The 21,402-nt window shown below is 54.6% G+C and overlaps 1 protein-coding gene across 2 annotated transcripts; it reads right to left on the bottom strand.

The window, feature by feature from the left end:
- Positions 1 to 2,380: 2,380 nt before the first annotated feature.
- ASL (argininosuccinate lyase) lies at positions 2,381 to 13,180 on the bottom strand. Of its 2 annotated transcripts, none has more exons than XM_028167577.2 (17): positions 13,076 to 13,180; positions 12,802 to 12,856; positions 9,493 to 9,687; positions 9,094 to 9,177; positions 8,777 to 8,833; positions 8,533 to 8,630; positions 7,014 to 7,091; positions 6,849 to 6,926; positions 6,404 to 6,456; positions 5,971 to 6,033; positions 5,667 to 5,781; positions 5,440 to 5,524; positions 5,268 to 5,327; positions 4,944 to 5,027; positions 4,062 to 4,142; positions 3,797 to 3,903; positions 2,381 to 2,569 (listed from the first exon to the last, which is right to left on the bottom strand). In XM_028167577.2, exons 2-17 carry the CDS (start codon positions 12,811 to 12,813, stop codon positions 2,425 to 2,427), a joined length of 1,395 nt encoding a protein of 464 aa, XP_028023378.1. In that variant the 5' UTR covers positions 12,814 to 12,856; positions 13,076 to 13,180; the 3' UTR covers positions 2,381 to 2,424. The 2 variants fall into 2 exon arrangements, with proteins under 2 accessions (XP_028023378.1, XP_007186557.1); XM_007186495.3 differs by having other exon boundaries at positions 9,493 to 9,603.
- Positions 13,181 to 21,402: the final 8,222 nt, after the last annotated feature.

The following is a 21,402-nucleotide window of genomic DNA, read 5'->3' as shown; positions in this document are numbered from 1 at the left end:
GGTGGCACAGTGGTTAAGAATCCACCTGCCAGTGCAGGGGACATGGGTTCAAGCCCTGGTCCGGGAAGATCCCACATGCCGCGGAGCAACTAAGCCCGTGCGTCATAACTACTGAGTCTGCACTATAGAGCCCTTGAGCCACAACTACTGAGCCCGTGTGCTGCAGCTACTGAAGCCTGCACACCTGGAGCCCGTGCTCCGCAACAAGAGAAGCCCCCACAATGAGAAGCCCGCACGCCGCAACTAGAGAAGGCCTGCGCGCAGCAACAAAGACCCAATGCAGCCAAAAATAAATTTAAAAAATTAAAACAAAAAACCCACTTCAGACTTCTGACTTCAAGAATTATAAAATAGTGTTTATGTTATTTTAAGCCATGAAGTTTGTGGTACTTTGTTACAGCAATAGGAAATAAATACTAGGACACACTGAGCTTTGGTGTAAACAGCTTCTGAGATTAAAAACACAGTAGACAAGAGGAAAGTATGTAGCCAGTCTGTAGGAGAACAGAAAGAGGCAGATATGGGGAGTAGCTCAGTCATGTATGGACAGAGTCTGGGAGAAAAGCTGCTCAAACTCTTCCCCTTCCTGAGCTAGGACAGGCCATTCCTTCTGGTCAGGCCAGGCTCATGATTGGGAAGCCCAGCGAGGCTGACTGCAATTCAGTTAAGGAGGAACTTTTAACAGGATTGTCTGGAAAGAGTCCCCATTTAGACTGGGGTGTGCCCCCTCAATGGAGGCGGTAGAGATGGAGGGAGACATCGCAGCAACTTCCTGCCTCCCTCTATTCCAGTTCTCCTTGTGCTAAATGTATTACAGTTATTTTAATCCTGTCTGCTGTCGGATGGCTGAGGCCCTCCTTCGTTTCGGAGACTAGCTTTTAGGCATTCTCTGGATTGGCACTTTTTTTTTTGTTTCTGTTTGACCCATCTGGGTTTCTTTAATTTCTTATTTTTAAAAGTTGAAGTATAGTTGATTTACAATATTGTGTTAGTTTCAGGTGTACAGCAAAGTGATTCCGTTTTTTATATATATATATTTTTTTTTTTTTTTTTCCAGAGTCTTTTCCATTATAGGATATTACAAGTTACTGCATATAGTTCCCTGTGCTATACAATAAGTCCTTGTTGTTTATCTGCAGATCAGCACTTCTGACTCTAAATGTGCACAAGAATAACCTGGTGAGTTTGTTGAGCTGCAGATTCTGAATCAGCAGGTCAGGGCAGGGGCCCAGGGAGGCTGATGTTGCTCGTCTGCAGCAACTTCGTGTAACAAGGTTCTAGAGATCGGTGGCTCTCAAACCTGAGCACACGTCAGCATCTCCTGAAGGACTTGTTAACACAGACTGCTGGGCCCACCCAGAATGTGATTCAGTGGGTCTCGGTGGGGACTGAAAATTTTCTTTTCAACAAGTTTGAAGATGATGATGATGATAATCAGGAACCACACCACTCTAGAAGATTCTGTGTGTGACCCACAGCTTTCACCCTTTTGGGAATTTGGTGTAGTGTCCCCACTGCTGGAGTTTTGGTTCTTTAGCTTACAAAGTCTTTTCATTGCTCCCAGAATCGCTCAGGAGGAGTTATTCATTCTTCTTTGTGTTTAGCTTGCTTACCTTTGTTGTTAAGAAACGTCTGAAATTTATGTTTTATTGTCAGGATTTTGGTGAGATTTGTATAGACGAGGCCTCTGCATCTCTGCTGGCTCTGGGCACCCACCGTTATTGAATACTTACCATGTCCTAGGCCTGGCCTCGGGCTCTTTGCAGACTCAGTGAGACCGTCCCTCCCTTGACTGTGGCACAGTCCGTCCCTCCCTTGACTGCGGCACGGGCAGGCCCCTCTGGCACCACCTGTCCGTGGCCCTCACCTCACGGTTAGTGTCTGGGAATCTGTACGTTACTCTTCAGGGTGGAGGAAGCGTCTTCTTTACCTCTGTATGCAGCTCACCTAGTGCCTGGCATCACATGCTAGCCGGACGACCGACTTTACCACCAGATACACCATTCCCCTCAGAGGGTACAGGACCCTGATGGTCTGGGGAAGGGTGGGTTAAGCAAGGGGAGAATGTGAGCAGGGCAGCCTAGGAAGGACACTGGAAGGAAGGGGGATGGACTGGGGCTGACTGGGCTAACCAAGCCCATCAGCTCCCACCAGGGCTCCAAGGAAGCCAGTCCCGCCAAGACACCCAAGGCAGGAAGTCACTGTGAGGCCCGCGGTGAAGGGGTGGGGCCTGCGCAGGGTGGAGGGTCGATGCGCATCCCCTCCCCCCTTCCCCATCCCTGACTCTAGCCATGCGTGTCCAGTTCCTCCACTTCCTCTGTGGCCCCTACTGCATCCCCACCCACCGAGGCAGACAGGCTGGGCAGGAAACACACACAGCCTCCTCTCGGGCCCACTTTATTTGGGAGAGGCATGGGGAGGGCTCTAGGCCTGCTGCGCCCCCAGGAGAGCTCGCACCTGGCCGATCTGCCAGTCGACACTGGAGCGCGCGGTGCCCCCCAGGGCTGCGTACTGCTCCACGCTGTGTCCGTAGTCCCACACGTGGCTCACGTCTCCCGAGAACAGGGGGCTGGGGGGAAAGGAGGAGGTGGGCCCGGGCTGGCCTCCCGGAAGGCAGCAGAGGGAGGGGAGGGGAGGGGAGGGGAGGGGAGGGGAGGGGAGGGGAGGCGAGGGGAGGGGAGGGGAGGCGAGGGGAGGGGAGGGGAGGGGAGGGGAGGGGAGGCGAGGGGAGGCGAGGGGAGGGGAGGGGAGGGGAGGCGAGGCGAGGCGAGGGGAGGGGAGGGGAGGGGAGGCGAGGCGAGGGGAGGGGAGGGGAGGGGAGGGGAGGGGAGGCGAGGGGAGGGGAGGGGAGGGGAGGGGAGGCGAGGGGAGGGGAGGGGAGGCGAGGGGAGGGGAGGGGAGGGGAGGGGAGGCGAGGGGAGGCGAGGGGAGGGGAGGCGAGGGGAGGGGAGGCGAGGCGAGGGGAGGGGAGGGGAGGCGAGGGGAGGGGAGGGGAGGGGAGGCGAGGCGAGGGGAGGGGAGGCGAGGGGAGGCGAGGGGAGGGGAGGCGAGGGGAGGGGAGGCGAGGGGAGGGGAGGCGAGGGGAGGCGAGGGGAGGGGAGGGGAGGCGAGGCGAGGCGAGGGGAGGGGAGGCGAGGCGAGGGGAGGGGAGGGGAGGGGAGGGGAGGCGAGGTGAGGGGAGGGGAGGCGAGGGGAGGCGAGGCGAGGGGAGGGGAGGCGAGGGGAGGCGAGGGGAGGGGAGGGGAGGCGAGGCGAGGCGAGGGGAGGGGAGGCGAGGGGAGGGGAGGCGAGGCGAGGGGAGGGGAGGGGAGGCGAGGGGAGGGGAGGGGAGGGGAGGCGAGGCGAGGGGAGGGGAGGCGAGGGGAGGGGAGGGGAGGCGAGGGGAGGGGAGGCGAGGGGAGGGGAGGCGAGGGGAGGCGAGGGGAGGGGAGGGGAGGGGAGGCGAGGCGAGGGGAGGGGAGGCGAGGGGAGGCGAGGGGAGGGGAGGGGAGGCGAGGCGAGGCGAGGGGAGGGGAGGGGAGGGGAGGGGAGGGGAGGCGAGGCGAGGGGAGGGGAGGGGAGGGGAGGGGAGGGGAGGCGAGGCGAGGGGAGGGGAGGCGAGGGGAGGCGAGGCGAGGGGAGGGGAGGCGAGGCGAGGCGAGGCGAGGGGAGGGGAGGGGAGGGGAGGGGAGGGGAGGCGAGGCGAGGGGAGGGGAGGCGAGGGGAGGCGAGGCGAGGGGAGGGGAGGCGAGGGGAGGCGAGGGGAGGGGAGGGGAGGCGAGGCGAGGCGAGGGGAGGGGAGGGGAGGGGAGCGCACCTGATGGTCTGTAGCTCCTGCAGCGACAGCTGGTTGAGGGCGACCCCTTTGGTCTCGGCCATGAACACGGCTTTCCCGGAGGCCTCGTGGGCCTGGCGGAATGGCATCTGGGGGCGCGGGGGGAGAGCGGTGCTGACGCAGGCTTCCTGAGATCCCTGTTCTGCTGGGGATGCCCGCGCTCACCCCCCACCATGACCACCGCCACCCCCAGCCTGAGGAACATCCCTGTCCCCTCGCCCCTCCACCCTGGCCGCCCCACACTCACCCCTTTGCGGACCAGGTAGTAGGCGAGGTCAGTGGCCAGCATGTCAGGACTAAGAGCCCGTGCCATGTTCTCACGGTGAATCTGGGGACAGCAGGCCAGGTGAGTGTGAATCTGGGGGGCCCTTGGTCCTGGAGCTGCCAGCCTAAGGCCTACCCCCCCTCAGCCAGGAAGTCTCCTGCCTTGGGCAGATCCCCTCTTACCCACCCTCTTCTGCTTTCTCTGCTTGAACCATCATTTCATAATTATTGATAATTATTAGCTGTGCTACTGGGGTTGCCTCCTTATCTTTAGCATCAGAATCACCTGGAGGATTTATAATGAATACAGATCTCTGTGGCCTAACCCAGAGTCTGATTCAGCAGGTCTGGAGGGGGGCCTAGAGTTGCAGGTCTGTCAAGTTCTCAGGTGATATTGATGCTGCTGATCTCGGGATGACACTTTGAGAACCACTGCTTTAGAGACACATCCTGAACTATTTAGGAATGAAATGATGAGGGGGATTTGCTTAAAAACAACGGCGGAGGGGGCAGTGGGTAAAGACAGCTGAAGCAAGAATGGCCATGGGTTGATTGTTGTTTAAGCCGAGTGTTGGTACGTAAGGGTTCATGATACAGCCTCTCAACTGTTGTATACTGAAATTTCCCATAGTAAATGGTTAAAGAAGCAATCTGGCCAGGCCAGCTGATGGGGCTCCTTGAGTCTAACCCACTTCCATTCTACTGCAGTGTGTCTCTTCGCTCTTCCCAGGGCAGGAACAAGCACATACCCCCTCCCTCTGCCCCACGGCCTCTGGACCCGCCCACGCTTGCCTCCTCTCAAGATCACCCTCCTGGCATCCCAGCCCTGAGTTTAGGGGCCTCGGGGAGAAGAGGCGTGTCTTGCCTGCAGTGTAGAGATGACGCCAGTGGCCACCTGGAGGACGGCGCTCATGGTGTTGGACACTTCAAACACGGCTTCCTTGTCCTCCTGGGAGGCACGTGGCAGGAGGTAAGGGCCCAGTAGCCCGGTCCCCAGTGAGGCCTCCCCACTGCCTTCCACTGGGAACACTCAGCACCTTGTACACCCCGCACCAAGGGAGAGGAGAGCACTCCCAGGGCTGGGTGCACAGGACAGGAGGTGGCAGTTCTGTGGGGCCCCTGCCCAGATGAGCCAGGACCCCGAGAATTGGTATGTGGTGTGTATGCAACGGGGTGCCCAGCCTCGCACCTGTAAGTCCTTGTTGTAGGTGCTCGGAAGTCCCTTGAGCGTCATCAGGAGCCCAGCACACTGAGGGGACAGTGAGGATCAGGAGGCTGGGCCTCGGAGCCTGTCCTGGACCTGCCCTCAGGACCCTCCGGCTCAGCGCAGAGGCCTTGCCCCAACTCCCTGCCCTGCTTACTCGCCCAAACACTCGGCCCGCCTTGCTCCGGATCAGCTCCAGGCTGTCTGGGTTTTTCTTCTGGGGCATCAGGCTGCTTCCGGTGCTAGAGACAGAGATGCCGGGGCTGAAGGGGCTCCGGTGCCCCTTGGCTGGTCTGCTGGGCAGCTCTGCCCGGGGGTTGGGGTCAGGAGGAAAGAAGCCATGCTGGTGGGCGCAGAGCTGGGGGAGGGCAGGCGCAGCCTTACCTGTAGGCATCTGAGAGCTGCACCAAGTTGAATTCCTTGGTGCCATAGAGGATGAGATCCTCGGCCATCCTGCTGAGGTGGGTCATGCACAGCGAAGCCCAGAACAGGAACTCAGCTTGGGGGAGGAAAGGGAGAGCAGGCTGTCTGGTCACCAGGCCTCGCCCCTCACCCAGCCTGGAGAAGGTCCGGTGGGCCATACGGGGGTGGCAGGAAGCTGGAGAGGAGGCAGGGCGGGGGGACAAAGGCAGCACGCACTGCAGGGGACTGGCCCTGGAGGGCGGGCAGGCTAGCGCCCAGGACTCACCCACAAAGTCTCGCTCACTGGTGGCATCCATGCTGTTGAGAGTGATGGCCCCAAAGTTCAGTTCTGGCCAATTCGGGAAGGGGAAGGCAACAGGGTTGGGCTGGAGGGCGAGGAGGGGCCTTCTCTCCCCCCCCACCCCCCAACCAGGCTGCCCAGCACCCTCCCCCCACGACCCCCTCTCAGGGAGGAGGAGTAGGGAGGGGCAGGAGGTTGGGAAGGTCTTTGGTACAGGTCCCAGGAGGGAAGCGGGAGCCCTGAGTCTCCCCGGCACCACGCACCCCTACCGTGGCCTCCCCTTGCCTCTCCAGCCTCACTGTCCATCGATAACAGACCAGAGTTTTACCCGGACCCCTGCCCTCTCTAGGTGTGTGTCTGTGAGACCTGGCAAGTGCGGAGGGTGGTCTCCTGGGAAAGGAGGGGCAAGGTGCCTCACCTGCTCGGAGCAGCTCCCGGTCCACACCCAGAGGGTTGCCTGCGATGGCCCCGCTGCAGAGATGGGAGGGGATCTGAGTGACCAGGGCTCCCGGCAGGCGGGCCCTGGCACGTACTTGCATGCACACCTGTGCCGAGCTCTGGTTGCCAGGGCTGCGGCCTGGTCGGCTTGGGTGCCAGACAGTTGTCCCCACGCAGGCGAAACGGCTCGATGTGAGCAGCTGGCTGGCTCTCTGGAGAGCCCTGGCCTGGCTGTGACACACTCATCATCCCCACCTTAGAGCTGAGGGTCCATTTGTGGTCCCCCTCCCACCGTGGCTAGGGAGGCTGATTGCCTAGCTTCTGCCCGCTCTGCCCTCCCCGGCCCCTCCTCTTCTCTGGAAGCCCAAGGACCACGCTGGCTGTGTGGCAGCCACCCCGCCCTTGGAGCACTGGGCCTCACCCACCTCCCCAGGGGCAGGACGTCGATCCGCTTCTGCACCTCCAGCAGCCTCTCCGAGTCTCTGGTCAGCGCCACAGCATGGCTGTGGGGAGCCAGGAGGCAGGAGGGTCAGGGCAGCCTGGGCTGGGCCCCTCCCCTCCACCACGCCCCTCCATCACTGCCCGCTCACCTCAGGATCCAGTGGCTCCAGCGGATGGGCTGAGCCCTCTGCAGGTGTGTGTACCCCGGGAAGAGGATGTCGCGTTCCCTGCGGGGGAAGAGTAGCGGCAGGGAGCCTGAGGGGCTCAGGCGGTTCAGGCGAGGCCTGCCTGGGGCCCTGCGACCCTGCAGGGAAGAGCAGGGCAGGCTCACCAAGGATCTGCCTGCACAAGGGACCAAGTGATCTCCTGGGGACAAACATGGGGTAAGGGAAGGGTCAGGAGGTGGGGCATTGTGACTGGGCCATGGCTGTGGGGCGTCCAGAGGGTGAGCGTAGGACCAAGTGTAGATTACACCTTCAGCTGGGGCCTCTGCACCTTGGCAGCCGATCTGGGCAGGGGCCAGGGCAGGAGTGGAGGTGCACGGCAGGTACCACCTGGCAGTGAGAGGCCGAGTTTGTGAGCATGAGAGGAGCTCCAGAGGAGCCCAGAATAGCTGGGGGCACTTTAAAGTAGGCAGGGCGGTGGCAGAGGTGCTGTGAGTGATGGTTCTAATTTTTTTAAATAAACAGCTTTATTGAGATATAATTCACATACAAATCACCCATTTAAAGTGTACATTTAGTGTACAACCATCACCCCAAGAAAGAAACCCTGGGACCTCTCTGATGGTGCAGTGGTTAAGAATCTGCCTGCCAATGCAGGGGACACGGGTTTGATCCCTGGTCTGGGAAGATCCCACATGTCGCAGAGCAACTCAGCCTGTGCATCACAACTACTGAGCCCTCGTGCTGCAACTACTGAAGCCCGCACGCCTAGAGTCCGTGCTCCGCAACAAGCAAAGCCACAGCAGTGAGAAGCCTGCTCACTGCGTGCACCAATGAAGACCCAACGCAGCCAAAAAAAAAAGGAAAGAAACCCTGTTCTCATTAGCAGTCACTCCCTAATCCTCCCAACACCCACCCTGCCCCAAGAATGACAGTTTTGGGGCCCTTGTTTTCCCCCAGTGAAGTCAGTGAAACAGGGGTCACAGGGAGTTGGGGAAGAGGAGGGGTCAACCCTGTCTCTGACACCAAATAGAGACTTCTCAGCAGTCATGTCACAGAAGCCAAAGCTTGGGATGAGGCCAGTGGGAGGCAGCCCTCAGCTCTGTCCTTTGCCCGCCATGCTGTGTGGGGACAGGGGACATGGGCACAAGCAGGCCAAGGAGTGACTCTGGTTGCCCCAGGCAAGCCGGCCCCTTTCCTCAGGCTTAGGGCCATCTGCCTAGTGCCTTAGCCTCTGGCCTGTGAACCCTCAAAGGGTGAGCTCCCCCTGCCTGCTGAGCTGGGCTGGCTGGGGGTCGGGGATGCTGCAAGAAATCCCCGCTCCTGGCTGCTCTGCCTCACTCAGTCCAGGAGTTCCAGACTGTACCCCTGTACCCCAGAGCCTGGCCCCCTACCCTCAACACCCCTGCCACCTAGGTCTGGCATTCAGGCTGCCTGTCTCGGGGGAGCAGAGACCTGGCTGCCCTCGTGCCCCTCTCTGCCACCTGGTGTTCCATACACTCACGCCTCTGCCCGATCCACCATGGTTCTGATGAGCTCCCGGAGGAGGGCAGAGAGCGTGGAGCAGTTCTGCCGCATCCACAGCCTGAGGTCCGTGACCACCTGTTGGGAGGAGGATGTGGCACTCAGGGACTACAGATGTGTTGCCTCCCTGGGGAGCCAGGACCGCTGCTGAGCCCCAGCTCTGCTGCCTGGACCCCCCAAGGCTGGGAAGGCCCAGGGCGGGGAGCCGGGCAGGCTGGCGGCACCTGGTCGTTCCGACTTCGTCCTGTGTGCAGCTTCCCTGCGGTTTCACCGATGAGCTCCTGGGGGTGGAGGGAGGCACGCAGTCGGGGTCTGCCTGCTTGTGGCCCAGTGGGGTTAGCCCAGGCCACAGCCTCCCCAGCCTGTGGCCCTCCCTCCCTGCCCCGGGGTCCCCTGGTTCTGCCCGATCTCTGCCATCTCTGCTCAGGCCTCCTGCTCTGAGGTCCCAGTGACGAAGGGAACAGAATGATGGTGCTTATGCTCCAAGCGGCCCAGAGAGGGGAGGGGCAGGGGCGGGGGGTGAGGTGGGGGGTGGCCTCACCTTCAGACGCCGCTCATTGGCCGTATGGATGTCCTCATCGTTGGGGTTTAGTTTGAAGGTGCCCTGGGCCCACTCCTCAGCGACCTGTAGCAGACAGCAGCAACACGGGGGTCAGGAGGGCGGGCATCAGCAGTTGAGTCCTGGCAGCGCTCCCCCCCGAGGAGCATCACAGGCCAAGAGCACGTTTGCTCAGGAGCCACAGGACCACAGGGGCATTAAGGGACGACGAGAGACAGTCAGCACAGCATGTGGTTAAAGGGCACCTCTAGGCATATGATCACTACGAGGGGAGAGGACAGGCTTGGGATGATACCGCAGCCTGCGCTCGATTGAGAATTTGGTGAAAGCCTGGGATCACAGGGAGGGACCCTGGGTTGGGCCTGGGGGTGTGGAGAGTACCTTGTCCAGGCCCTGGAGTATCTGGTCCATCTCGGTCTTGGTGAGGAGCCCCGCCTTCTCCAGGCCCCGGCTGTAGGCCTTGCTGCCCTGCACGTCCACCTCCCAGAGGTGCTGGTCATAGGTGATGGACGAGTTGAACTTCTCCATGATGGGGTCCACTGCGCCCACAAACCGGCCACCCCACAGCTTCCCGCTCTGGCCAGGAGGGCACGAGCAATTAGTCTCCTCCCCGCTTGAGAACAGTACCTCCCACAAAGGGCCCTGAGGAGAGTTATCAAATCTGACGGCAGTGGGAGCCAGCGGGCAGGGTTATTCTCACTGGACAGATAAGGAAACTGAGGCTCAGAGAGGGTTAGGAACTTGCCCAGAGTCACTGAGGGAGTGAATGTGGGAACTTGGCTGGACACTGAAGTTAGGTTCTTTCCCACCATGGGGCGCTGGTCCAGGGAGATGGTGGCAGGCACCCCTGAGACCAGAGCAGAACTTCTAGGACCCTTCCTGCCACTGACCAAAGTGAGAAGTCACTCTGGAATCCAGCTCTGATGTACCAGGGATAATGACAATAATACTGGCTAACATATGTCGCATTCTCACTGTCTGCCAGGCACCATTATTTGCTTGTCATGCAGACAGCAACGCTGTGAACTGGGCACCAATACTATCCTGCTACAGAGAGGAAAGACTGAGGCACAGAGCAGATCTGTACCTTGCCCTTGCTGAGAGTGGCAGAGCCCGGACTGCACCTCGGCAGCCGGAAGTCGAAGCCCTGCTCTAAACCCCACAGGCCACCAGGACCTCTCTGCTGGCTCCGCTGTTCTGAACATTTGCTGCAGGGACAGGTGAGGAGGCACTTGAGGGGCCCCATCAGTCTCAAATTACCTGCATCTCCCTCCCCCAGCTTGGGGTGGGGCCTAAGGTCCCAACCCCCCACTCCTCTGGAGAGCACCCCGGACACACCCGTTATCATTGGCCTTCTAGGAGGTCACTAGCTGACCCTCTGCCCCCCAGGAGCCAAGGGCAGAGGGATGGGACAGAGACACCTCTGTTTTGAAAGAGGGCATAGGTCAGGGCATGGGACAGATGGGGGAGGGAGCGCAGAACCCCTGAGGGGCAGTCCTCGTGCCCAGTGAGCCAAGGACAGGAGGGGAGTGGTCCGGGGTGGAGATGGGAATGTTACTTCACTGGCATCTTTTCTGTGGAGGGGGGTTTACAGTGGCCACTGGGGACATATGTTCTCCTCTGTCTCCCTGCAATGTCCCAGACCTCAGTTAGCCACCTGACCATAGGGGTGTTATATTACCTCTCTAACCTTCAGGGTTGCCCCTTTATAAAATAGAAATAATAATAGCATCTATCTGATGGAGTTGTTAGATTAAGCCATTAGATTAAGCTAACTGCATACATAGCACAGTGCCTGGTACTCAGTAAGTTCTAGGTATTGCTAAGGGAGGGGCCGAGGGCTGCCAGGGTCAGGGTGTGCCTTAGCTCCACTCCTCACTCCTGTGTGCACCCCCGGGACCTCCACCGTGCTCTGGCCCCAGGCTGTGAGCTGACCCCTCAGTGCCCAGCAGCCTTGGCTGCCAGAGGACTCTGCCCTGCAGATGTAGCCTCTGCCCCCACTCAGCCTTTTGAGCCGGACCTGCCCCTTACCCCCTGCTGCCCCGCCAAGCCTAGATCTCCAGCAAAGCACCACGTGGGGCCCTGGTCCTGACCACTGGGGCCAGAGGGCCAGGGCCAGCCAGTCAGGATGGGGAGGCAGGCTGCCCTTCAGCCAGGGGCCTGTCATCACCTCCCCCAGCAGGCCCCTGGACTCGCTTCGTGGGTTGTTAGTAATAACAACTATTTAACAAGTGGGGCCTCAGCCAAACCAATTAGTGCCAACCCACAGGACGGCCTGGGGCAAGCAGAGGTCGCCTGGCGCCCTGGTTTCCTGAAGGCAGCCCACTCCGCATTGGGGCCAAGCTCCTACCCTGCCGGCAGTCTTAAAAGGACCCCAGGAGGATGTCAGAGTGACGTGCCACCACCTGGGCACTGAGGGAGGGGCGAGGTGCTGGGAGAGGGCACTGCTGTGAGCCAGGGCACATCTGGGCCAGAAGGATCCCTTTGGGGCAAGGGGACAGGGACACTGGTTCGGGCTGGGATGAAAGAGCAACAGCCAATTTAGAACACACGGGAAATACTGGCGTTGTCCCTCTTAGTGTCATTAGCCATGATTTATTGAGCACCTACTATTGCTTCGCCCTGTGCCAGGCATTCTCCAGATGCTCTTACACCCCCCTATGAGGTTACCCCTATTTTACAAATGAGGAAAGACGTTCAGGGAGGTCGAGTGACTGCTTCAGAAGCCAAGTCTGTTTGGCTCCAAAGTCCAGGCCCTGCCACGGGCCCTCCACCATGACCCAGAAGCTAGCAGGGCAGACAGTCTTAACGCATTTATTCAATAAACAAACTGAGGCCCAGAGAGGAAGTGACCTGCCAGCTAATGGGGGCCAGGAGGGACTGGAGCCCCCACCTCCTGCTTCCCAGCCCCAGGGTTCCCTTCTCTAGCATCAAGCAAACAGCCCCTTTTACCTGAAGAGTTCAAAGCAATGACCTCATGATCCAGTACCTTACAGAGAAGGCAGACAGCTAATATTATCCCCATCTGCCAGGTAAATCAACTGAGGCCCAAGGAAAGGAACCTGTGCCTCAGACTCCTGCCATTCAGTCAGAAAGAGAACCCAGGAGTCCTCTGGCTCTGAGGGAGAGAGGCCAATGAGGAAGCCACCAGGTCCTGGGGCCACACGGCACAGTCCCCTACCTCCTGGCTCTTAGCACACGCAAGAGTCCTGTGGACTCTGATACACAGGGACAACTGCTGTGGTAGGAGAGGGGCACAGGATGGGGACTGACAGGAGGACGGGGGGCAGGGGGCGGGGAGGAAGGAATGAAGAGGTGAGGGTGCTGAATGAGTGGGCCACACCTTTCCTACCCCGCCTAGATCACGGTCAGGTCAGGGCCACCTTCCCCAGCAGTGTGGGTTGGTGCGTTTGCCACAAAGGCTGCCTGGGGAGGGGTGAGGGACGGGGGAGAGCAGATGGTGGTGGGGACACCGGGAAGTTGGGGCAAAGCTCTCTTTCGGGCTCTGGCAGGTGCGCCAGGGGGTACCCACTGCCTGGAGCCAGCGAGGACAATTACCAGGAGGATGGAGGGCGGCAGGTCCGGCTCGGGGAGATCGCGTGCGCAGGTCACTGTCCCGACTGGCGCCCAGGGCGCCCCTCCCCCTCGTTTGGAGGCTTGGAGGACCGGCGTCCTCGAGGTCCCACTTACCTCCGATGCCATGTTGGGCGGTTCCTTGCCGTCCGGGAGCCTAGGTCCTCCGGGTCTGAAAGACAGGGCGGGACTGACGACCTCGTCGCCACCGGGCGGTGTTCCCCGGGCGGGGCCGGCTCCGGGTTGGGGCACTGCCCTTGGCGGAGCGCAGCCGGTGGCGGAGGCGGACGTGGGCAGCGCCCAGCGCGTTCGCGCGGGTCCTCTGCGTCCTCCGCTCCCGTCAGTCCCGCCAGTCCCGCCCGTCCAGCCTGTCCGGCCGCCGAGCACTTACCACCGCCTGGCCGCGCAGTGCGTCTCTCCACAGCCGCGGGGCTGGACTTTTCTGGCCGGGAGAGCGTCAACAGCAGCCCGGCGCTGTCCCCGCCTCCTATCGGCGGCCGCACCAATCCCAGGCGGCCCGGCCCGGTGGGCGTTGCCTCCGCCCTCCAACCCCAGCTGTGGGCGGAGCCGCCTCCGGAGCGGCTTTGGGCTGAGCGGCCCTAGGGAGGCGGTAGGGACTGTGAGGGTGGTGCCAGGGCGGCAGTGATCAAGGCTGCAGACTGCTCCGGGCACTGGAGGGAGACCCGGGCTAGGGATAGAGGTAAAGACACTGGGCCGGGCCTGGCGGGCTCACAGGAGACACAAAGTGAAAAGCCACGCCCGATCATTCGTTCATTCAAAAAACACGTACCCGCACCTCCTTTGTGGTAGGTACAGAGTTTGACACTGAAGAAAAGGAAGTGAGCATAAGAAATGATGCTTGCCTCAAGAAGCTCTAACAAAGCGTGGATAAGGCGTGCAGGGGGCACAGAGGGCAGCGCAGAGTGGGGCGTCCATCTTGGGGTACTCAGGGAAGGATTCCCTGACGCGATTAATTAACTAATTATTCAACAAAATAGACAGCGGGGTTCTGGCCTTAGGGGCCCTTGAACTTCTGCCCTGGAAGTTCCACATTCTGGGGGAGATGTCCCCTGAGTTGAGTCTTGGAAGATGAAAGGGAGTTAGCTCAGCGAAAAAGGGGGTTAGAACATTCCCTGCGGGGGGCGGGGGGGAGCAGCCTGGGCAAAGTCCGGGAGGCCAGAGGCCAGAAAGTGAATGGCCTGCTTGCAGAACAGGAAACCAAGAGTGGCTATAACAAAGGGTCAGGGGCTTTAGAATGGAGGTGGGAAGGAGAGGTGGGAAGTAGGTTGGGGTAAGATTGTAAAGCGCCTTGAATGTCAAACGAGAGGGTTTGGTCTTGATAGGACCTATGGTCCTCCCATAGGTCATAGGGAGCCAACAGATTTTAAAAATTGAGGGAACCAAAATTTTTTTAGAAAGATACTTCTGGCAGCAGTATTGAGGATGGAATGGAGGGGAGAAGGGACCAGTAGCTGGGATACCTCATGGGTTGAAGGTTTTTAGCCCTCACTCAAGAGTGGAGTGCATCAGGCTGTTGCATCAGGCTGTTGCAAGCTTTCCTAAATGCTCCTCCTTGTGCCTGGAATGCCTTCCCTCACTGTCTGTCTTGCTACTCCCATTCATCCGTCAGTATTCGAGCCAAGCATCATCAACGTTGGGAAGACTCCCTGCTGATCCAGGTGTCCAGCTCTGGGCTCCCATGCGATCCTGGAGAAGCATCTAGCAGTCTTTCCCTGAATTGGGAGCACTGTAGTTGTGGCTTCTGGGTCTTCTCCCCCACCCAACTGTGGGCTCCTTGGAAGCAAGTCCTCATCCTCTTTATCTCTGTGACCTCCCAACCTCTCCCGTCTTCTCCCACAGCAGTCCCAGAACAGGGCTGCAGCAGGCCCCTAGGTGGGCAGGGAAGCCCTTGAGACCAGCTGTGAGTCATGTGGTCCTGACAACTGAGAGAGTGCTGTGGCAAACCCCTGGGATCTACCTGCTAGTGTCTGAGGCCTGACATCCTCTCCTGGGAGGTCAAGTGTCAAAGCCAGAGGTACTTTGCAAATATGAGGTCACATTCCTGAATACCCAGCAACGTACAGGAATCAAACCCTTTGGCAAATGAATTGAGGCTGGAAAGGGTGTTGGGGAAGTGTTAAAAAATGCTCACAGTCTCACTGTTAAAAGCCTCATGAATCTGGATATGTATGGATATGTGTGTGTGTGTACATATATATGATGTATGTATCAGCTTTATTGAGATTTAATTGATACACAATAATACACAAATATTTAAAGTGTACAATTTGATATGTTTGACATATGTACACACATGAAAATACACCATAATCAAAATAGTGAATGTACCCATCATACCCAAAATTGTCCTTACCCTCTTCATAATCTCCTCCTCCTGCCTCTCCCCATCCATCCCCAAGAAAACACTGATGTGCTTGTAACAATAGATTAGCTTACATTTTCTCTCTATATATACATGGAATTATTATATATATGAAATTATTATATTTTTTGATCTGTCTTTTCTCACTCAGCATAATTATTTGGAAATTTATCCATGTTAGTACATGTGTCAATAGTTCATTCCTTTTTATTGATAAATAATATTCCATTCTATGGATATACCACAATTTGTTTATCCAGATGCCTGTTGATGGACTTCTGAGTTGCTTCCAATTTGTGGTCGTTACAAATAAAACTTGTATGTGCAAGTCTTTCTATGGACATATGCTTTCACTTCCTTTGCGTAAATACCTGGTTCTCAGGCCTTTGAACTTGGACCGTGTTACACCACTGGCTTTCCTGGTCCTGCAGCTTGCAGATGGCAGATTTGGGGACTTTTTGGCCTCCATATCAGCATGAGCCAATTTCTATAGATTATAGTTATAAAAACTTTTAACGTCCTTCTCTGATTTATTAATCCTTCTCCTCATTATGGTTCATATTTTCTTGTCTTTTTACATACCTAGAAATTTTTGGATGCTAGACATGAGATCTTTATCTTGTTAGGTGTTGGATATTTTTGTATTCCTATAAATCTTTTTGAGCTTTTCTCTGAGATGCAGTTAAGTTACTTGGAAACAGTTTGATTCTTTTGGGTTTTGCTTTTCATTATCTCTTAGGTCAGAAGCAATAAGCAGTCTAGAGCTAATTATTCCCCACTAATAAGGGAGACCTTCTTGAATACTCTACCCAGTGAATTATGAGTTTTCCCAGTCTGGCTGGTAGGAATAGGCACTATTCTTTTTAATCCTTTTGGATGGTTCTTTCCCCAAACTCAGATAGTTTCCTCACATGCATGCACTAATCAGTAATCCACTGAATACTCGTAGGGAACCCTCGGTAGATCTTCACAGTTCTCTTCTCCCTGTTACTCTTTTTGATGAACTCTAAAGTCCTCTGTCTCTCTAGGCTCCACTTTTTTTTTCTCAACTCAGGGGGTCTGCCAGACTCTGCCTCAGTTCTTCCTCCCTGCATCATGTCCTTGGAACTTTCTCAAAATAGTAAGCTGGATTACTATAGGGCTCACCTCTTTTGTTTCCTGTCTCCCAGGAATCACTATCTTTCATTGAAAAACTTTGTTTCATGTATTTTGCCTTTTTTTAAAAAAATATTTATTTATTTAGGCTGCACTGGGTCTTAGTTACAGCATGTGGGCTTCTTAGTTGTGGCATGCAGACTCCTAGTTGTGGCATGTGGACTCTTTAGTTGTGGCATGCATGTGGGATCTAGTTCCCTGACCAGGGATCGAACCTGGGCCCCCTGCATTGGGAGTGTAGAGTCTTACCCACTGGACCACCAGGGAAGTCCCTATTTGCCTTTTTAATTTTGCTTTTTGGTTGTTTCACGTGTGATGGTAAATCAGATCCCAACTGACTCTATCTTGGCCAGAAGCAAAAGTCTGGTGGCAGATATATAACACAAAAGGTAAGGGTGGCAGAGTCAAACTTACCTTGGCTTAAATTCCAACTCTGTCACTTACTGTAAAATGGGGGCGGGGCGGTCTTTTATATCCAAATGGCTATTTGATCTTTTTCCTCAGATGTTTAAAAGACATCTAAAAGTCAACATGTTCAAAACTGAACCCCTGATCTCCCCACTCCTGAATGTGAGTGTCATTTTGTGTTTCCCATGACAATAAATGCCAACACCAACCATCTAGTTGCTCAGACCAAAACCCTTGGACTCCCGTTTTTCCTCACACCCAAATCTGATCAGTCATGTAATCCTGTTGGATCTATTTCAAATTATATCCAGAATCTGTTTCTCTCACTTCCACTGCTTCTTCCTGGACTGAGCCACCATCATCTTTTCCCTTGACTATTAGTTACAACAGTCTTTCCTCTGGTGTCCCTGCTTCTACCCTTGCCCTTGGAGGGTCCCTTCTTAACACGGGAGCAGAGGATCCTTTTAAAATTTAAGTTAGGTCACGGTACTTCTCTGTTCAAAACACTCCTTTGGCTCCCCATTCTGTTCAGAGTGAAAGCCAACATCCTTCCAGTGGCCTAGAACTCAGTGACCTGCCCCGCCTCCTCCTTCCTTATGTCTCTGTCCTCTCCTCCTGTGACTTTTCACTCTCTACTCCAGCCACACTGGCTCGGTGTGGTCCTCAAACATCCAGGCCTGGGGACTTCCCTGGCTGTCCAGTGGTTAAGACCCTATGCTTCCACCGAAGAGGGCACAGGTTCAATCCCTGGTCAGGAACTAAGATCCTGCAGGCCACGTGGCGAGGCAAAAAAAAAAAAACCCCAAACAAACAAAACAAAACAAACAGGTGTTTCTGCCATGTTTTTTTTTTTGTTTGCTTGTTGTTTTTTAAAAACTGTTTATTTATTTAGCTGTGCCGGGTCTTAGAGGTGGCACTCGGGATCTTCATTGAGGCATGTGGATCTTTTCAGTTGAACTTTTTAGTTGCACCATGCATGTGGGATCTAGTTCCCCGACCAGGGATCAAACCCGGGCCCCCTGCGTTGGGAGCGCAGAGTCTGGACCACCAGGGAGGACCCTGCCATGGGGTCTTTGTACTTCTTGCTGTTCGGTGTGTGTCACTCCCTCACCTTCTTCATGTCTCTGCTCACATGTCACCTTCTCAGAAAGTGGGGACTTTCCTTGACTACCTTGTTTAAAGGAGCAGTTTGCTCTCCTTCTCTCTCTCGCCTCCTCACCTTTATTTTTCTCCACACCACCTTCACTCTCTGACATACTGTATTTGTCATCTATTTGTTTATTTGCACTTGTCCCTGCACACTAGAATGTGAGTGATTTCTGTCTGTTTTATTTTTTAATGTACTCCGGGTACCTAGAACATTGAAGGAACACAATAAGTATTTGTTAAATGAAAAAAAAAAATAGAATGAATAAATGAGTAAAAATACCTAGCTTGTATGATTTGTTGTGAGAATCTGAGTTAATAATATATGTAAAATCTCAACACTAGGTCTGGCAGCTATACAATCGGGGCTCAATAAATGTGCTTTCATTGCTATTATTATTATTATTATTTTTAATTTTTGGCTGCACGCAGGCTTTCTCTAGTTGCTCTAGGCGCGCGGGCTTCAGTAGTTGTGGCACGTGGGCTTAGCAGTTGTGGCTCGCGGGCTCTAGAGCGCAGGCTCAGTAGTTTTGGTGCACAGGCATAGTTGCTTTGTGGCATGTGGGATCTTCCCGGACCAGTGCTTGAACCCGTGTCCCCTGCATTGGCAGGCGGATTCTTAACCACTGCACACCTGGGAAGTCCCTCGTTGCTATTATTGATAATAGTAACTGTGCTCCCAGGAGAAGAGGGAGTCAGGGAGGAAAGGGAGAGGTTCTTACCTCATTACATCTCCTGAACATCATCCTCAGAAATCCAAAGCTCTGACTCCTGCCTGAGGGAAGAAAAAATTAAGGAAGAAATTTAGAGGTAGCCTGAGGCATTTCCTGTATATAAATAGAACAAGAAACAAAACAACAACGATAACTAACATTTGTTGAGCTCTAACTGTGTGCCAGGCACTATGCTAAACATATTATATAGTGATTACATACTTAGATCCTCACAACCACCCTTTGTGGTCAATGCTATAATTACTCCCATTCTGCTGATGAGAATACTGAGTCTGGGAGAGATTAAGTGACTTGCCCCAAAACACCCAGCTAGGAAGTGGCAGAGCTGAGAATGACTACCAGTAGTCTGACCACGAAGCCTGTGTTCTGTGCAAGCAGCAATAACATCCGTCTGAGGAGCCTTGACCATAGGCAAACCTTCTGTGTCCATCCTCGTTGTCAGCTTGGGGGTCCATGACTGTTGAGACAATGGACCACACCCATTTTCAGCTGAGGGCTGAGTGCTGTACGGAATTTACCTGCCTCGGAAGAATGAAAACCTTGCCCGGCCTCTCTCCCCTAAAATTTCCACCTTGGTACAGCAAAAGAGTCTCAGAAGGGTCTAGTGCAGAACAGGGAGGAATCCCTAATGTTGACAGGAGAGAGGTGAGGTTGGAGTTGGCCAGAGAACAGTGAGAACACTGGCTCTGACACTTCCTGACTCCTCTCTGAGCTTCACTTTCCTCTCTGTGAAATGGGCTGATCATTAACTCTGAGGACTCCTGAGAGAAGTGAATGCGACCACGCTAACGCCATGCCTGGCATGCATCCCCATAGGGATTTTGTGAGGATTAGATGAGTGTACACATGTGAAGAGCTTACATCAACTCTCTGGCAGCTGGTAAGCACCCAAGTCTTACTATTCTAGACTCTCCCTGGGTGACTTCACTTTAAAGGCTTCAATTTCTACTTATACCTTCAAAAGCTCTATCTGCTTATTTTCTTCTGAGCTCTAAACCTAGAAGCTTCAGTGTTCAACAGGACATTTCCACTTGGAGGGCACACGGGCTTTGCTCATTCTCTAGCCCTTTGTATGTATTTAATACCTCTGCCTAAAAAGCCAGCTGTTAAGGAAAAAAAAAAGTCACTTTCTAGGGTGGTGTGATTTGGGTGGCAAAGAACAGAGACTCATTAGGCAGCCTCAAGTTAGGAAAGTTTCAGGGAGGCCCTGAGTGGGGACACACCAGGCAGGAATTTCAGCTATGGACTGGCCCAGCTTTGTTGCCTGGGTTACCTGTTGCACAGGCTCCTTCTGGGCAGCCTTCCCTTGGGGGAGGGCCTCTCTCCTGACTACTTGGCTGCCTCCATGCCATAGGTTGGGTGGCTGAATATGGCCCCCAAAGTCTTAGGGTAGCATCCCTTGGAGAACCTGGAGCTTAGCCATTTTATCATGGGGTCCTCAAAGGCACTAGCTTCTCTTCTGTGGAAGCCCATCCCTGAAGCCCTGGCCTTGTGTGTTCCTTCCCACACCCCACTCAAACACCCCTGGCCTTGGGACGTCTCTCCACCTCATTAGTCATTTCCTCTGTTCCATAGCGTCTAAACACAGCATATCGTAGTTATTGATGTCCAGAGCTCGTTCCCAACTAGGCTGTCAGCTAGGCAGGGTAGGAGGTGTGTATTATTCATATTGGTATCCTCACCACCGAATGGGCCATCAGTACATGTTTGCTGAGTGAATAACATGATGGGGACTCTCCACATGAATTAGACCAGCTGGGTCTGGGTTGGCATTTTATTTACTTGTTGATTTTTAAAGTAAATTTGTTGTTTTAAAAATATTTTTGTAGGGAGTTCCCTGGCAGTCCAGTGGTGAGGACTCGGCATGTTCACTGCCGTGGCCCTGGGTTCAATCCCTGGTCAAGGAACTAAGATCCCACAGTCTGTGAGGTGTGGCCAAAAAAATTTTTTCTTTTGTATTGATAGTTTAAAAATAACATGTATATTGAAAAATATTTTTAAAATTCCGAATGTGTAAAACTAAATGTTAAAAATTCCCCTCACTTCTCTTCCAAGCAATCCCCACAGGCAAATACCAGTAAAAAACATTTTAATAACTTTATTGATATATAATTTGGATACCATACAATTCACCCATTTAGAGTGTACAATTCAGTGTTATTTAGTGTATTCACAGGGATGTGTAACCACTACCACAATCTAATTTTAGGACATTTCTGTTTCCCTCCAAAGAAAGTATCCATCAGCTTTCCATCACCACCCTAGCCCCTCTCCCAGCCCTAAGCAACCACTAATCCACTTCCTGTCTCTATAGATTTTTTGGCCTATTCTTGGACATTTCATATATATGGAATCATACAGTATGTGTGTCTGGCTTCTTTCACTTAGCATGTTTTTGAGGATCATCCATGTTGTAGCATGTATCAGTACTCCATTCCTTTTTTTTTTTTTTTTTAACATCTTTATTGAAGTTTAATTGCCTTACAATAGTGTGTTAGCTTCTGCTTTATAACAAAGTGAATCAGTTATACATATACAATATGTTCCCATTTCTCTCCCCTCTTGCATCTCCCTCCCTCCCACCCTCCCCATCCATTCCTTTTTATTGCCAAATAGTATTCCATTGTATTAATACTGCATATTTCATTTATCCAGTCATGTCACTATTTTTTTAAAAAATTAATTAATTAATTTATTTTTGGCTGCGTTGGGTCTTTGTTGCTGTGCGCAGGCTTTCTCTAGTGGCGAGCAGGGGCTACTCTTCATTGTGGTGCACGGGCTTCTCATTGCGGTGGCTTCTCTTGTTGCGGAGCATGGGCTCTAGGTGCCCAGGCTTCAGTGGTTGTGGCTTGCGGGCTCTAGAGCGCAGGCTCAGTAGTTGTGGCACACGAG

This window comes from Balaenoptera acutorostrata, chromosome 15, assembly GCF_949987535.1.
Source record: "Balaenoptera acutorostrata chromosome 15, mBalAcu1.1, whole genome shotgun sequence".
Classification (NCBI taxonomy): Eukaryota; Metazoa; Chordata; class Mammalia; order Artiodactyla; family Balaenopteridae; genus Balaenoptera; species Balaenoptera acutorostrata.
The sequence above is the reverse complement of the archived record's forward strand: the minus strand, read 5'-3'. Positions and strand labels throughout refer to the sequence as shown.

Bases quoted from the DNA above. Each gene is read 5' to 3' on its own strand.
- ASL (XM_028167577.2), bottom strand. The intron at 6,457-6,848 runs GTGGGTGAGGCC...CCATCTCTGCAG, and splicing joins GACGTCCTGCCCCTGGGGAG to CGGGGCCATCGCAGGCAACC. The intron at 4,143-4,943 runs GCAAGACACGCC...TGCTGTCCCCAG, and splicing joins GCGTCATCTCTACACTGCAG to ATTCACCGTGAGAACATGGC.